Here is a 15,601-nt window from a genome sequence, read left to right on the forward strand (position 1 = left end):
AAAAACTAATTACACAGTTGGGTGAGAAATCGCGAGACGAAACTTTCAAACATAATTAATCCATAATTAGACACTAATTGCCAAATACAAACAAAAGTGGTACCGTAGCCCAAGAAACGTGCCCTAAGATCTTTCCAAATTGGCATGCCACCTAGCTGTTGAGCTGTAGTACCGCCTGATGTTCGTTGTTGGGGAGCGGAGAATTTCAAACGGGAAAGCAAGGAGAGCATGCGAAGCACGCAAGGACTGCCCATCCGCGATCTGTGGAACGGATAGCCGCTCTTCGGCTGCGCGTGCAACACAACTGCCTGCCTGTTCCTTCGCCTCCTCTCCGCCTCCCATCGGCGCATCAGATATCCCGCACAAACCAAGCCATCAGCGCCATGGCGATCTCCACCTGGAGCGCGCGCCTTCTCCTCATCCCTGCTTCCTCCCGCGCCACCCTATGTCCCCCTCGCCCTCCTGCCGCAAACCCCCTCTCGTCGTCCTTCCCTCGCAACCGTCTCCACCTCGCGCGGCCGCGCCTGCGCCCGCCGCGCGCCTACATCTCCGCGCCGGCGCCGGGCCCCGAGGCCGCCTACGCGCCGCCCTCCCTCGACGCCGCGGCGGCAGCAGCCGATGTCGCCGCCGCGATCTCATCCTCCGACGCCGTCACCTGGGCCGGCGTCTGGGCGCTGCTCTCGCGCCACAGGGCCCGCATCGCGGTCTGCCTCGCCGCGCTCGTCGCCTGCACCGCCTGCACCCTCTCCATGCCGCTCTTCTCAGGTGAGGTACTGGGGGGACGTTGGTTGCGGCCTCTCTCGGGTGCGCCGCTGATGCTGCTTGTTTGGTTGTCTGAAATGTGCTGGCCGCGCCTTGTGTTTGTGTTGCACAGGGAGGTTCTTCGAGACCCTGATTGGGAGGGGGAATGAGCCACTGTGGAGGCTCTTGTACAAGATCGCGGTGCTGTACACGCTGGAGCCCATCTTCACCATCATATTCGTGATCAATATGACCATCATCTGGGAGCAGGTTATGGCAAGGCTGCGGAGCCAGATATTTCGAAGGATTCTGATCCAAAAGGTACTTTCAGCCGACATCTCCTGTTTTACAAATGGAATTTTTTTGATAATTCTGCATTCTGACAACATTGGATGTGCTTGTATGAATGATGAAATGACATTTGCTGATTACTTGCATGGCTTTGTTGCCTTGACCGCAGAGCTGTTTTAGATTCTCCAACACTTCTGCCAAATGTAGCTCAAACAAAGTTATCATCAATTAACTTTTTAATACACCTTCAGAGATTGAATTAGTCTTCGCGCCATGATGAAATGATTCACTTGTTTTGCCTCCTAGGTTGCAGAAGCACTTAATACAGTTCTACTAGGTAAATATACTAAGTACCTGGATGATACTAGCAGCAAGTTATGTAAATATTCATGTAGTATCAACACTCCAGTGCAGTAGGCATTGTATGCATCGGTGATGAAATCTTTAAAACAGGTTGTGCTTTAATGTTGCCTGTTTATGCACTAGTAATCCTTTAATGCATAGCCTATTAAAGCTCAATGTACTATGGGTCTATGGCTATTGCTTTCACAGTCATAGCGCATACGTTTCTTTATCTATAGAATATATTAGAGGCTGCATTTTCTCATTACATTTTCAATTTGGCACTCAGCAAAAGAGTGCATTTACTTCTTGTTAATAGCTCCTTGCTTGGAACTCCCTCTAAACTTTCTTATTTTTGCCTTTTACAGATGTTATTTTTCGATCGTCACAAGGTAATATATTTTCTAGCAATTACAGCACCATCTTCATACTTAATCATGATAGTTACCAAGAAGGAAGAAAACCTCATTCACAAAATACACATCCCCACTTGTGACTTAAAATGTATGTACTTTTTGAAATATCATCAATAGTACTGTAGATTGGAAATAAAGTATATGGTTCTTGTTTCCATTGTTACTGGTAACATGTGATACGTCTTCCATAATGGCATACATACCATTAACATTGGTCTGATCTGTATGATTATGAAGAATTTTACATGATTTATTCAAGATTAGATGAAAAACCAGCTTTCAGTAAAACAAAATGGTAGATGGTTTTAATCATCGTTGCAGTTTATGAAATTGTCATGTTTCCTTGTATTGACCAGTTCTAGTACAGTATCTATTTAGCTTACTTTGTCTACAATGCAATGAATAAGATGCATTTTATTATAAAAAAACATGTTTTAAAAAAAATAATTTGTAAATACAAAATTTGTTGATTAGAGCCTGATTGGTTGGCTTCCGAAATTTGCCAAATCAAAGATTTGGCAAGCCATGATTTTGGCTATTATTTGGTTGCCTATCAAAACTTACCAAGCTCTCACATTTGGCTTACCAAATCCATGGCAATTTTTTTTACCTAGCTTTGGCTTGCCAAATCTTTGGCACAACAAATTTTGGTCACAAACCAATTAGACCCTTAGTATGCCAAAATTCCATGTGTTCTAACAAAGTAGTATATGGCAATAGGCTATTTCAATTTGTGTGAAGTTATTACGACAAGAACAAAGCCATTTGGTTGCAAACAAGTTGGGCTAGGCTAGAGTTGTCCCAACATGGGCTACCAACAAAAAAGGAAAAGAAAGAGAAAAATAAAATAAATATATCTAAGGCATCCATAATAGTGATATTATTAGGGGATCTAAAGCCTGCTGATAGCTTGGGCACGTGAATAGCTGCTTTCTATGCACTCCTATCCAAGGGCAATTCTCTAAGTATGATTTTGTTTTTGTCTATGTCTGTCTCAAGTATGAATTCTTAGCTGTACGTATCATCCATGAAAACATATGAAAATGGTGCCCTCTAGACTCGATAAATTGGGAAGAAATTGTCTCTTCATATCTTGAGATAAATATCTTACTGTTTGATGGCAGGTTGGTGAGTTGACTGGTTTGTTGACATCTGATTTGGGTTCCTTGAAGAGTATTGTAAGTGATAACATATCCAGAGATCGTGGACTGAGGGCACTCTCTGAGGCAAGAAACTTTACACTATGAGAATGTAAGGTTGATACTGCTAAATGCTAAGAGTTTGATTAGTACAATCACAACATTTCAGAGGTGTACTAGTATGATATTAAAATGTTCACTTCAACCATATTTGACCTTCTGTTCTCTTGATCATAATACTGAATTAACTTAGTGGTTCATTTACTTACACCTTATTTCAGGTGAGGGTCTGCTAAAACATTTTTCTCATACTTTTACTTTTCAGATCATTGGTACACTTTGTATACTTTTCACACTATCAACTGAGCTAGCTCCAGTTCTTGGGCTCCTTATGGTCTCCGTCTCCGTGCTAGTTGGTAATCTTCTGAAAACTGGCTGCCATCAGCATGTCTCACTTACTGTTGGGACATAATGATATATGTGATGAATGTAAAATATGTAGCTATTTTAGGATATAATGATAGAATTAGATAGATAATGATGGAGTTAGATCAGATCCATCAAAACCTATACTTCTGTAATTTCTTGTATATACTATGAACTTAAAATGCAATATTTTCTGTGCCGGATTTCTGATTTTGCTTGAGAATGTATTGGATATGTTGACGAACACTAGAGGAAAAGCCCGAATTGAGATAATACAGACAGTTGTGCTGTTTGAGTTGTCTAAACACATCCCCACAAATCATGTTCATTTGTGAGTTTTAATTATGTAAATGTTCATAATGCAATCACTCTGTATAAAAAGTAACTCCCTCTTTCTGCTGATGTTTTTTTGGTTTTGTTTTAGGTTCTCAGTTTTTTTTTTTTTGGTACAAATTGATCTACTTGCTTCTTGTCTAGTGCTTGCCAAATTTACAAATATTTAATACCATTTCTAGGATAGCATAGGATTTATTTTTCATATTTAGCAATGTTATATCATTTGTAGGATAGCATAGGACTTATTCTGAAGTTTCCCTGTCCAACCCACCCGAATATACCTTTTAAGTTATTATGTATTTCATGAATGATTTTTCTTACATTTTGGTGACTGAGATTACTACATTCTTCTAAAGAAATATTTTGCTAAAGTACTATTGATAGTTTTAGTTGCATATCCTTTAACATGCTAGTTTTTGTTTTTTTAATCAGCTATTTTCAAGAGGTCAACTGTTCCCACTTTTAAATCTTATGGAATCTTGCAAGCACGCATATCAGATTGTGCATCAGAGACATTTTCAGCTATTCGTACTGTGAGTGCCATTGTTTCGTCTGAAACATGCACATTTAAACATTAATTCAATTTCAAGGTTCATTCTTTTGTGTTACTGATGAAATGGTTTGTCAGTGTTAACTCCTGTGGTTTATGTTATCCTTGATTCAAAAATTCATTTGCAGGTTCGGTCGTTTGGTGGTGAAAAACGACAAATTTCTTTGTTTGACAATTTGGTAAGGCATGAGATGCTTATTATTATTTTCTTATATTTGGCATTCATTGTGGTTTTAAGAAAATTCTTGTGACTAAGGACGATGCAGGTTGAAACAGAGTTGGGCTTAGGTACTTAGCCAATGAGCAAGTTAAAACAGACCCAATTCCCTTGTGAAGTGTGCTTCCATGGGCTTTTGGGCCTAGAAGGCTGGAGCACAGTAGCCCATGCCCTGTCTCTCCCACACACATATTAAAGTAGCGCAGTAGCCCATGTCCCTGTCTCTCCCACACACATATTAAAGTACATACTGTCTATCTATGTTCACAATAGAAACCCGAAACTTGAAGATTTTGCTTCTAAACTTTCACGAAATTCCACATTCCCTGTACCATAGTTTCAGGTCATCTACCATTATACTTAAAGTACTAGTAATCTCTAGTTATTTCAGAAGAGGTTTCCCTACGTGAAGTCGTAGAATCAAGTACCAGACTGATCAGAGTTGTCTTATCTCCCAAACATTTCAGAGTCTCCATGCATAACTTAGCATGTTTGGCCATGTGGCACCTCTGTAAAGATGAAATCTTGACCATGCCATGCATCATGCATGCCTTTGGGACTACCCCTAGGCAATTTAGTGCTCTAGTACATGAAGTTCATGACAGATAAGTTTAGTGCTCGGCCGCACTTGTATCTTACTTTTCTGCATTTTACTTTCTTTGGCTTCCAAGCCTTTGTAATAGGAATATGCTCAGCATTCACTTTAGTGGTTAGGAAATATGTTAGAGCAGGTAGAAAGTAGATGCTGCCCTCTGCCCATTAAAGTAGGGGCACACCCTTGTATCAGGACAAGCCATTGCGTTTCCATTCAATCCAAACAGCCAAGGGCCAAGTTGCCCTCTGGTAGTTCCCAAATATGAATCTGAGATTTATTTTGGGCCAACAACTGGTATCGGAGCCTTAGGTTCTTGAGCGAGCAGAGAGCTATGTCCACCGCTAGTCAGATCGCCAGAGCCCGCGCCGCTGCTGGCACCAGGGCCGGAGCAGGAGCCGACGACCGCGCGACCCGCCTTGCTGCCACAGAGTGGAGCCTGTTGATGAAGGTCAAGCTGTAGGCCCGGCGGCTATGGGAGGCGGTACATGTCAGCGACGTCAGCTACGATGATGATCGCCGGGCGCTGGAGGCCCTGTGCGTCGCCGTCCCCACCGAGCTCGGCGCCTCCCTCGCCAACAAGGCCACGGTGAAGCTGGTATGGGAATTGATCTCCGCGGCGCGCGTCGGCGGAGATCGTGTGCGCCGGTCGACGTTGCAGCGCCTCTGAGGGCAGCGGGAAGGCCACGCCTTTCAGCCAGGTGAGCAAGTCGAGGACTTTGCTCCTCGCCTGACCAACCTGATGGAGCAGATGGCACGCAACGGCGACACCGACCTCACGGAGCGCGCGGTGGAGAAATTCCTCCGCTGCATACCAAAGAAGTATGCGCAGATCGTCATGTCGATCGAGACGCTCCTCGACTTCGAGCAGCTCACCGTCGAGGACGTGACCGGGAGGCTCAAGGCGGTGCAGGACCGCGAAGAGGGGCCTCACGCCGAGCCGGGCGCCGTCGGAGGCAAGTTGCTGTACACGATGGAGCAGTGGCACGCCTTCGAAAAGAAAAAGAAGGGGAAGGATCCGGACCATCTGGTTCCTCCAAGGAGCGTCGCCGGCGACCACGCGGCGGCAAGAAGGAGCAGGTCGGGCCTCGAGGCCAGGCAGGCGCTGATGGCGGCGCCGCCGGCGAGCGCAAGGTGACCCGGGATGACACCTGCAACAACTGCGGCTGGTCGGGCCACTGGGCCAAGGACTGCCGCCTTCCTCCACGCCGCGGTGGGCAGGCTCATGTCGCGCAAGCAGGGGAGGAGGATGCTCTGTTCCTGGTGCACGGGTGTGTCGAGCCACAGCAAATAGCAGGGGAGGGGGTGAAAGGTCCAAGATTTCCCCTTTCTGCGTCGGCCGGCTCCGCACATCTCCACCTTGACGAACCGCGCGCCCACGCCTTCCTCGGCAAAGGCGCTGACGATGACAAGATCGACGCCGGTACCTCGACACCGGTGCCACGCACCACATGACTGGTCGGCGCGAGTTCTTCTCCGACCTGGACTCCGGCCTGAAGGGCTCCGTCAAGTTCGGTGACGCCTCCGCCGTCGAGCTCAAGGGAGTCGGCTCGATCATCTTCAAGGCCAAGACGGGGGAGCACCGCCTCCTCACCGGCGTGTACTCCATCCCAGCCTTGAGGAACTCCATCATCAGCGTCGGGCAGCTGGATGAGAACGGCTCGCGGGTGGTGATCGAGGACGGCGTGCTGCGCATCTGAGATAGAAGCCGCCGCCTTCTCGCCAAGGTGAACAGGGGAAGCAACCGCCTTTACGTGCTTCATGCGCAGGTGGCGCACCCCCTTTGCCTTGCCGCGCGCCAGGACGATGAGGCTTGGCGCTAGCGCGAGCGTTTCGGGCATCTTCACTTCGAGGCCCTGAAACAGCTCGGCAAGGAGGAGATGGTCCGCGGCATGCCCTATGTCGACCACGTCGAGCAGCTCTGCGACACCTGTGTGGTGACCAAGCTGAAGTGTCGGCCCTTCGCGCGTCAAGCCTCCTACCGCGCCACCGAGCAGCTCGAGCTGGTGCACGGCGACCTCTACGGTCCAATGTCACCGGCCACTCCTGGAGGTCGGCGCTACTTCCTACTGCTCGTCGACGATGCCACCCGCTACATGTGGGCCGTGCTGCTCGATTCCAAGGCAGCAGCTGCAGACGCCATCAAGCGCCATCAGGTAGCCGTGGAGGAGTGCGGCCACAAACTCCGGGTGCTCCGCACGGACAACGGCGGCGAGTTCACGGTGGCCGAGTTCGTGGCGTACTGCGCCGATGAGGGGATTCAACGCCACTACGCGTCCTACTCACCGCAGCAGAACGACGTGGTCCAACACCGCAATCAGACAGTGGTGGCAGCGGCACGTGCCCTCCTCAAGTAGCGCAGTATGCTGGCGGTCTATTGTGGGGATGCCATGATGACCGCCGTACACCTACTCAACCGCTCGCCGACCAGTGCTCTCGACGGCAAAGACGCCATATGAGGCCTGGCACGAGCGCAAGCCAGCTGTCAGCTACCTGCGCGTCTTCGGCTGCCTCGCCTTTGTCAAGGAGCGGAACCACATAGGCAAGCTTGACGATCGCAGCTCGCCAGGGGTCTTCATCGGCTACGCAGAGGGGGCTAAGGCCTACCGCGTGCTCGACCCAGTGACACGGCGCGTGCGCGTGGCGCGCGACGTCATGTTCGATGAAGGACGCGACTGGGCATGGGACAAGGCGGTGGACGACAGGTCGACGGCCGTGCTCCGCGACTTCACCGTTGAGTATGCGTGGGTGGGCGGTGCTGAGGGAGCACAAGGTGCATCCTCATCGACGTCTGGGTCTTCATCACCAGCGCCGACCACTTCATCAGCTCCGCCGCGCTCGCCATCACCACATCTGGGGGAGCTCGGCAGCCCATCAGCGGTGGTCGGCAACCCATCAGCGGTGGTCGGCAGCCCATCGGCGGCGATCGGGAGCTCATCGGCAGCAGCGCCTACCTCTCCAGCACCGCAGCCGACCTCTTCGGCGCACCAGACGACCACTCCGATATCTTCTACTTCGCCCGCTGCGACACCAATGCACGCAGGGCAGCCGGGGGTCGAGTACGTGACGCCATTGGAAGATGATGAAGATCGCCTGGATGCCTACTACGACCATGAGCCCCTTCGGTACCGCACGGTGGCAAACATCCTCGGAGAGCAGTCTCCACCAGCCCAGCCCGAGAGGCTCTTCGCTCAGCTACATTTGACACACGCCGGTGAGCCGACCACTTATGTTGAGGCGCAGGGTGATCCGGCGTGGCGGGCGACGATGGAGCAGAAGCTCAAGTCCGTCGAGCAAAACCGCACCTGGGAGTTGGTGCCACTGCCGGACGGCCACCGCCTCATCACCCTGAAGTGGGTGTTCAAGCTCAAGAAGGACGAGCTGGGAGCGGTGACCAAGCACAAGGCGCGGCTGGTAGCACGCGGCTTCGTCCAGTAGGAGGGGATCGACTACGATGACACCTTCGCCCCCGTGGCGCGCATGGAATCAGTCCGTGTCCTCCTCACGCTGGCGGCTCAAGAGGGGTGGCAAGTCCACCACATCGACGTGAAGTCTGCCTTCCTTAACGGTGACCTCAAGGAGGAGGTCTATGTGCGCCAGCCACCTGGCTACGCCGTCGCCGGAAAAGAGGGAAAGGTGTACCGCCTGCGCCAGGCACTCTATGGCCTGCGCCAGGCACCGCGCGCCTGGAACGCGAAGCTCGACGCCACACTCAAGAAGATGGGCTTCAAGCAGAGCGCTCATGAGGCGGCGGCGTACCAGCGGGGCAGCGGACGCAATGTTCTACTGGTCGGCGTCTACGTCGACGACCTCATCATCACCGGCGCTGAAGAGCAGAAGGTGGAGGTGTTCAAGGTGCAGATGAAGAAGGCGTTCGACATGAGTGACCTCGGCCTCCTCTGCTTCTACCTCGGCGTCAAAGTGCGCCAGGACGCCGTCGGGTACATGAGCCGGTTCATGGAGCGACCGATGATGGAGCATCTGCAGGCCGTCAAGCGAATCCTACGCTACGTGGCGGGCACCCTCGACTACGGTCTCCACTACGGAAGAGCCCCCAACATGCGCGGTTCGTCGGCTACTGCAACAGCGACCTTGCCGGCGATGTGGATACCAGCAAGGGCACGACCGGGATGATGTTCTTCCTCGGCGATTGCTTGTTCAGCTGGCAGTCCCTCAAACAGAAGGTGGTGGCCCTCTCAAGCTGTGAAGCGAAGTACATCGCCACCACCACTGTAGCAACTTAGGCCTATGGCTGTCAAGGATGCTGGCAGAGCTCCTTGGCAGGAAGGTGGATGTGGTTGAGCTGAAGGTGGACAATAAGTCTGCTCTAGCTCTGGCCAAGAACCCTGTCTTTCATGAGAGAAACAAGCACATCCGCATCAAATACCACTTCATCAGAGATTGCTTGGAGGACGGGAGCATCAAGGCTAGCCACATTGCCACTACTGATCAGCTGGAAGATATTCTCACCAAGTTGCTGGGGAAGTCTAAGTTCCAAGGGATGAGGGAGAGGATTGGGCTACAGCAGATCGCTTCCAGTGCTCGGCACAAGGCTTAGGAGGAGAATGACAGATAAGCCTAGTACTCGGCAACACTTGTATCTTACTTTTCTGTATTTTACTTTTCTTGGCTTCCAAGCCTTTGTAATAGGAATATGCTCAGCATCCACTTTAGTGGTTAGGAAATATGCTGGAGTAGGTAGAAAGTAGATGCTGCCCTCTGCCCATAAAAGCTAGGGCACACCCTTGTATCAGGACAAGCCATTGCATTTCCTTTCAATACAAGCGGCCAAGGGACAAGCTGTCCTCTGCTAGTTCCCAAATCTGAATCGGAGATCTATTTTGGGCCAACAGTTCAGGGAATTAGGTGGACCTTTTGTGAAAGCATGGAGTCAAATGTACTTATTCCCTTAGAAACAGTATGTAGGTTTGAGCATTTATTTTAATAAATTAGTTAAGAAAAGGAGCCAAATGTTATCCCATATATTTGATGCACCCATTTGGTTTGTAAGAGGCAGTACACCGGTACTACAGTCATACTTCATCTACTCACCAGTTCATTTTTTGGTTTTACAGGCACGTGCTTACCAAATTAGTGGCACAAAACTTGGAGTGCTGAAATCTGCTAATGAATCATTAACTCGAGTAGTCGTCTATGTATCCCTAATGGCGCTTTACATTCTTGGTGGCAGAAAAGTCAATGCGGTAAGCCACAGAATCGCTTGCATATATGTATTACTCTTTTTTTTACATTAATTTCTCTTTGGTAAAAGCGGTGCACTTGTTGCCTCTTTTAGCATATAAGCTGGTGGTGCAAAACGTTAAAACAAGTTGACAAGCACAGAAACCCTTCAGAAAGAGGTTCAACTCCTTGGTCATTCTAGTTGCCTGGGAAATTTGGAAAAACCTGCAACAATTGTCTTCAATGGAGCCAACTCGAATGTGGCTTCAGTGGTGAGGGCAGTGTCAGTTCAAGGCTCTTTCTGCTGTGCTACTCCAAAATGGAGCTCAGCTGTTTGGATGTTTGTGCTATGTGTCTAGTGAATTCCTAGTGTTTTAGATAACATCTGGCATATATGGTGATAAACATATTATCTTGCTAGACTCTGAAAATGCTTGAATCTTTGTTATAGATTACCATTAGTTTATATCTTTGTTTTCTGTGAGAACATCAATTTGCAACAATTGCATCATCAAAATGCTGATCTACTGTAGCAAATTCATTCGCTTGAGCGTGCTTGCAGCTTGTAGTGGAATGTACCTCTAGAAACAAAAAAAACTATATGTTTAAAGTGATTTGTTTGTCTTTTTTTATGGAGCACAATTTGTACCTATGTTAGGATTGTATGCATGGAGAAACTTTGTTGTAATAGTTATATAGTCATTTAGTACTCTATTTGTGTTTTGAAATTTCATTTGATTCTGTCAAGCTTGGATTGACTGGTCATGGAATAAAAAAGAATATGATGATTCACCATTTCAGGGCAAATTATCTGTTGGGACCATGGTGTCTTTTATTGGTTACACCTTCACATTAACCTTTGCTGTAAGTAGCAATTTTCAAGAACCTTTTGTAGTTTCATGTTATTTTATTGCATATTTAATTATGCTGATCATACATTTTAGGTTCAAGGAGCTGTTAATACCCTTAGTGATCTGCGTTCCACATTGGCTTCCGTAGAGAGAATAAATTCTGTTCTTTCAGCGAAGGACATTGATGATTCACTTGCGTATGGTTTAGCCAAAGAACTTGATGGCAAAGAGCTTGATGATTCCAATGGAATGTATGAAAATGGCTCTGTTAACAAACATTTCATGTCAGAGCTGAAATCATCCAGTAGCTGTAGTAATCTAGCCTGGTCTGGTGACATTCATCTGAAAGGTCTGTTTGTATTTATATCTAGGGCGCCCTTATATCTAAGCTTATACTATATTTCACCTTTCATCTCCCTTATATGTTATTATTATTATTATTATTATATAGCATATTGTTCCTTAGCTTATGTGTCATGATTGAATATCCTCGTAACTTAAAACTGTATCATTAGCTCATTTTTTTTAATTTGTTTTCACCTTTATTTTGTCTAAAAAACATACTTAAGATGAAATATGTTAACAGATCAAATTTGTGAATAGTCAGGGTAACTTAAAATTGTGAATAGTCAGGGTAACTTAAATTTGTGAATAGTCCTGGTAACTTAACATTGTGTCATTAGCTCATCTTTATTAAATTTGATGAGAGCGATTCAATTTATTATTTTTTATGATTGTTTCTTTAATGTCAATAGTACGTGCAGCATGCAACCTCTAATGCAACATAACATTCTTGGATGACTTCAGTTCTACTCGCTCATGTAGTCATGTGTTTCTAGCAGAAGTCCATTTCTCTTATCCACTGAGATCGGATGTGGAGATTTTAAATGGCCTTGACCTTACAATTGAGTGTGGAAAAGTCACAGCACTTGTCGGGCCTAGTGGTGCTGGGAAAAGCACAGTGGTGCAACTTCTAGCACGGTATTATGAGGTACTGTATCCTATATATAGTTATACTAATATTTTTTTCATTGTAGCAACATTTTGAGTGTTCTCCATTTTTGCAGCCAACTCAAGGTTCCATCACTGTCGCAGGAGAAGACATCCGTGTATTTGACAAAAGAGAATGGTCTCGAGTAGTATCTCTAGTGAATCAGGTATATCATTGCAATTTCCACACCATGTATTTTGTTGCTGTAACTATACATATTTCGAGGATATAAACTTCTTTGTCACTTGCTGTTATAAGATCGGCATAGGGTTGAACATGTTAGTCCATATCCATATGTAAAAGAATCTGAGTAACTAAAGCAATCAGACATTCGGCAGATTGACATAGGGCCTTCGAAGGTAGTTGCCACTCAAACTGGGTTGATTATGGCCTGATGGGCCCTTTTTTAGCTGACCTGATTGCCGCACATATATACCAGGCATTACGCCCCCCTCCCCCCCTGGGTCCTAGAGCCCCTGTGAGTTGCGTTTTCTGTACACATTGCCACTGGCTTTTAGGTGGTTTCTGGGAAACGGATAGGTTCAGCTGCTCTTTGTTCAGTTTGAAGTTTCATAGAGTGAAGAGTCCCAATACTTCAACTACAGTTCAGTCATGCTTGCGTTTAGGTTATTTCTAGAAAATTTTGCCAATAGAAGCCACTTTTTATTTTGTTCAAGGAGATTCTGGCATGGAGCATCCCACACCAGACAAAGGGGCCAGTTTCTTTTGTCCTGTTGATCCACTAGGTTTGGCTTTGGCTACTATGATTTGAGCAATTGTTTTTTGTCTGCAAGGATTCAAATATTGAGAATGAGAGCACAGAAAAAGTTTCAATGTACCATCAGTGTATGCAAAGGATCGTTCTTATCAATGTTTTTTTTACTAATGATATGTGCAAATATATCCTGATTGACTGTGAAACTGTTATGAGTTTGGGGTCAGTTCTTGACATTTCATGTCAACCTGGAACTGTGTGGAGAGGAGGGAACTCAAGACAACATAATAAAATAACTGCAGTTAGGATTTAACTTTCTTTTGCTAGCTACACTGTGGCTCCATGTGGTTAATTGTTCATATCCACCCTGACCCTACTGTTTTAGTGAGGACCCACCATAACAAAAAATAAAACCAATTGGTTTGTTATGAACTGCGCTCTCGTTGTATCATATTTTCACTATTTCAACCTACATCTATCATAGAAATTAGTAGGCATAGTTGTGTCTCATTGGCCATGCCATGTTTGAAACATGTTTTAATATGTAGAAGTAGCTATTTATTTTAAGTAGCTAGTGTTATGAGAAATTTATATTTTTCTTTCATGAAGGATCCGGTCCTATTCTCCGTGTCTGTTGGAGAAAATATTGCTTATGGTCTCCCAGATGATGTTGTCTCTAAGGATGAGATAATAAAAGCTGCTAAAGCTGCCAATGCTCATGAATTCATCATCTCTCTTCCACAGGTACGGAAATCTTTATCATTGGCTTTAGCCCAGCATTGATTGGCACTAGTTATCTTCAAGTCATATGCTAATATCATTGTTTGGTATTTTAGGGGTATGACACTCTTGTTGGAGAGCGAGGTGGTCTCCTAAGTGGGGGACAAAGGCAGGTAATCTGCTACAGTCACGTTTAAAGGAAGTTCATAATTATTCTGTAGCAAGGTTCATAATTCTGTTGTGAATGTACACTCTTATTTGTTGCTTTGCAGAGGATTGCAATTGCACGAGCCCTCTTGAAAAATGCTCCTATTCTAATACTTGATGAGGTATGCCATTCTTACATTTCAACTAGCTTTGTTATTCTTTATATTTTCCAAATATTGTATTAAGGATGCTAACTTAATTTTTTGTGGAGAAAAAAAAGTAAACTTAGGAAGGGAATTACGTGTGATTATCCACTTCTGTATTGTTCAGTTCATAAAATCGGTCATTCAGTTCATAAAATCGATCCATTGATGTGGCATAGGAGATAATAAAGATAAATTATAATTATGACCTGCCATTACCCATGCTTGGGTGGAATGTAGTCATTCAATGGGTAGAGCTTTAACAAATTGATCTTGAGGGAGATCAGTGTCGAAGGTCAGTAGTGGTGGAGCTTCAGCACAAATAACATAAATAAAGGAGGGGGCAGTAATGTGTAATCACTAGAATTAATGGTAGAAATGTATAATTAGCGACCAATAATTACTGTAACTCAGGGAGTCTGCAAATGGAGGGATTAATGGTAGAAATGTATAATTAGCTACCAATAATTACTGCACAAGCTAGATGGTTTGAGCTGACTGTATCAAATCATTGTTAAGTTGGGTCAAACATGTCTGCTGCAGTGGGTTTATTATGCAAATAGACGAGAAAAGGTAAGTAAATATGTCAAGAATGTTAAAGTGTCGGCACATGGATTCAGGTAACTCAAAACTATGAATACATTGATCCAGGGCAAAAAAGGACAAAAACTTGAGTACATACTCAAAGTTTTGCAGGTCAAGGTTGCCGGTTATCAAGTGTCAACTTGAGAGTTTCTTTGGATGCTAAAACCAAGTTATCAAAGTGTCGCGTTTTTAACCTTTTGCAGTACTATAGATGGATGTCTGCCAATACTCTATGCTAATTACATGATAGATAAGCTTTCAATAGACAAATGTGGTGTAGATCAGCCTTAATCTTTTAAAAAGTTTGAAAATAATGAATCTTTAATAAAATGGCACATATTGGTGGTAGTTCATGATGCTCCATTCCAAAATCTGAAACCTAGTTTTATCCTAAGCCAAACTTTTCAAACCTTAACCAGTAAATTTGTAGGAAAAATATTTGACAGTGGAGTAAATGCACTCTCAGGACATTTCATAGTGAATTTAATGAAACTGATCTGTGTAATATATGTTAGTATTTTTTTATAAACCATTTTATAAACTTGGTTAAAGTTAGAAAGCTTTAGCTTGTAACAAAACTAAAACGACATATATTTCAGAACGTGGTATTTCTCCTTCACTGCGAATACACCGAGCCTACCTATGAACTTATGTTATTTGCAGGCTACTAGTGCACTGGACGCGACAAGTGAGCGGTTTGTGCAGGAAGCTCTCAATCACTTGATGAAGGGAAGGACTTCTCTGGTCATTGCTCACAGGCTGAGTACCGTACAGAATGCACATCGAATTGCTGTTTGCTCGGAGGGCAGGATAACTGAGCTGGGGACGCACGGAGAACTGGTTGCTAAGGGAGGCAGTTACGCATCACTTGTCGGGACACAAAGACTTGCTTTCGAGTAATGACACGTCAACCACCGAGGCACGGTTCGACTGCACTGTAGGGGATTCTATATTACTCTATTTTTCTTCAAGGCCCTTTGGAGCATAGGAATTCTCATGGAAATCATAATGCATTTCACATGAATCAATTCATTTTCATAGGTAAAATAGAGAAAACAGAAAAATCCACATTCTGAATGTGGCCTTTGTTATAGTTGTATCTATAAAAAAATGGGGTTATAGTTTGTTTTTTATCCACAGAAACAATACGGGCCTGTT

The 15,601-nt window shown here is 45.5% G+C and overlaps 1 protein-coding gene across 1 annotated transcript; it reads left to right on the forward strand.

The window, feature by feature from the left end:
* Positions 1-224: 224 nt before the first annotated feature.
* LOC136549642 (ABC transporter B family member 28-like) lies at positions 225-15,589 on the forward strand. Its single transcript, XM_066541005.1, has 16 exons — positions 225-765; positions 875-1,062; positions 1,743-1,766; positions 2,915-3,016; positions 3,255-3,345; positions 4,124-4,224; positions 4,370-4,420; positions 10,126-10,254; positions 11,033-11,095; positions 11,176-11,431; positions 11,925-12,073; positions 12,150-12,239; positions 13,398-13,532; positions 13,625-13,681; positions 13,781-13,837; positions 15,107-15,589. Exons 1-16 carry the CDS (start codon positions 384-386, stop codon positions 15,341-15,343), a joined length of 2,112 nt encoding a protein of 703 aa, XP_066397102.1. The 5' UTR covers positions 225-383; the 3' UTR covers positions 15,344-15,589.
* The last annotated feature ends 12 nt before the right edge of the window (positions 15,590-15,601 follow it).

The sequence above is a fragment of the Miscanthus floridulus genome, chromosome 4, assembly GCF_019320115.1.
Source record: "Miscanthus floridulus cultivar M001 chromosome 4, ASM1932011v1, whole genome shotgun sequence".
Lineage (NCBI taxonomy): Eukaryota > Viridiplantae > Streptophyta > Magnoliopsida > Poales > Poaceae > Miscanthus > Miscanthus floridulus.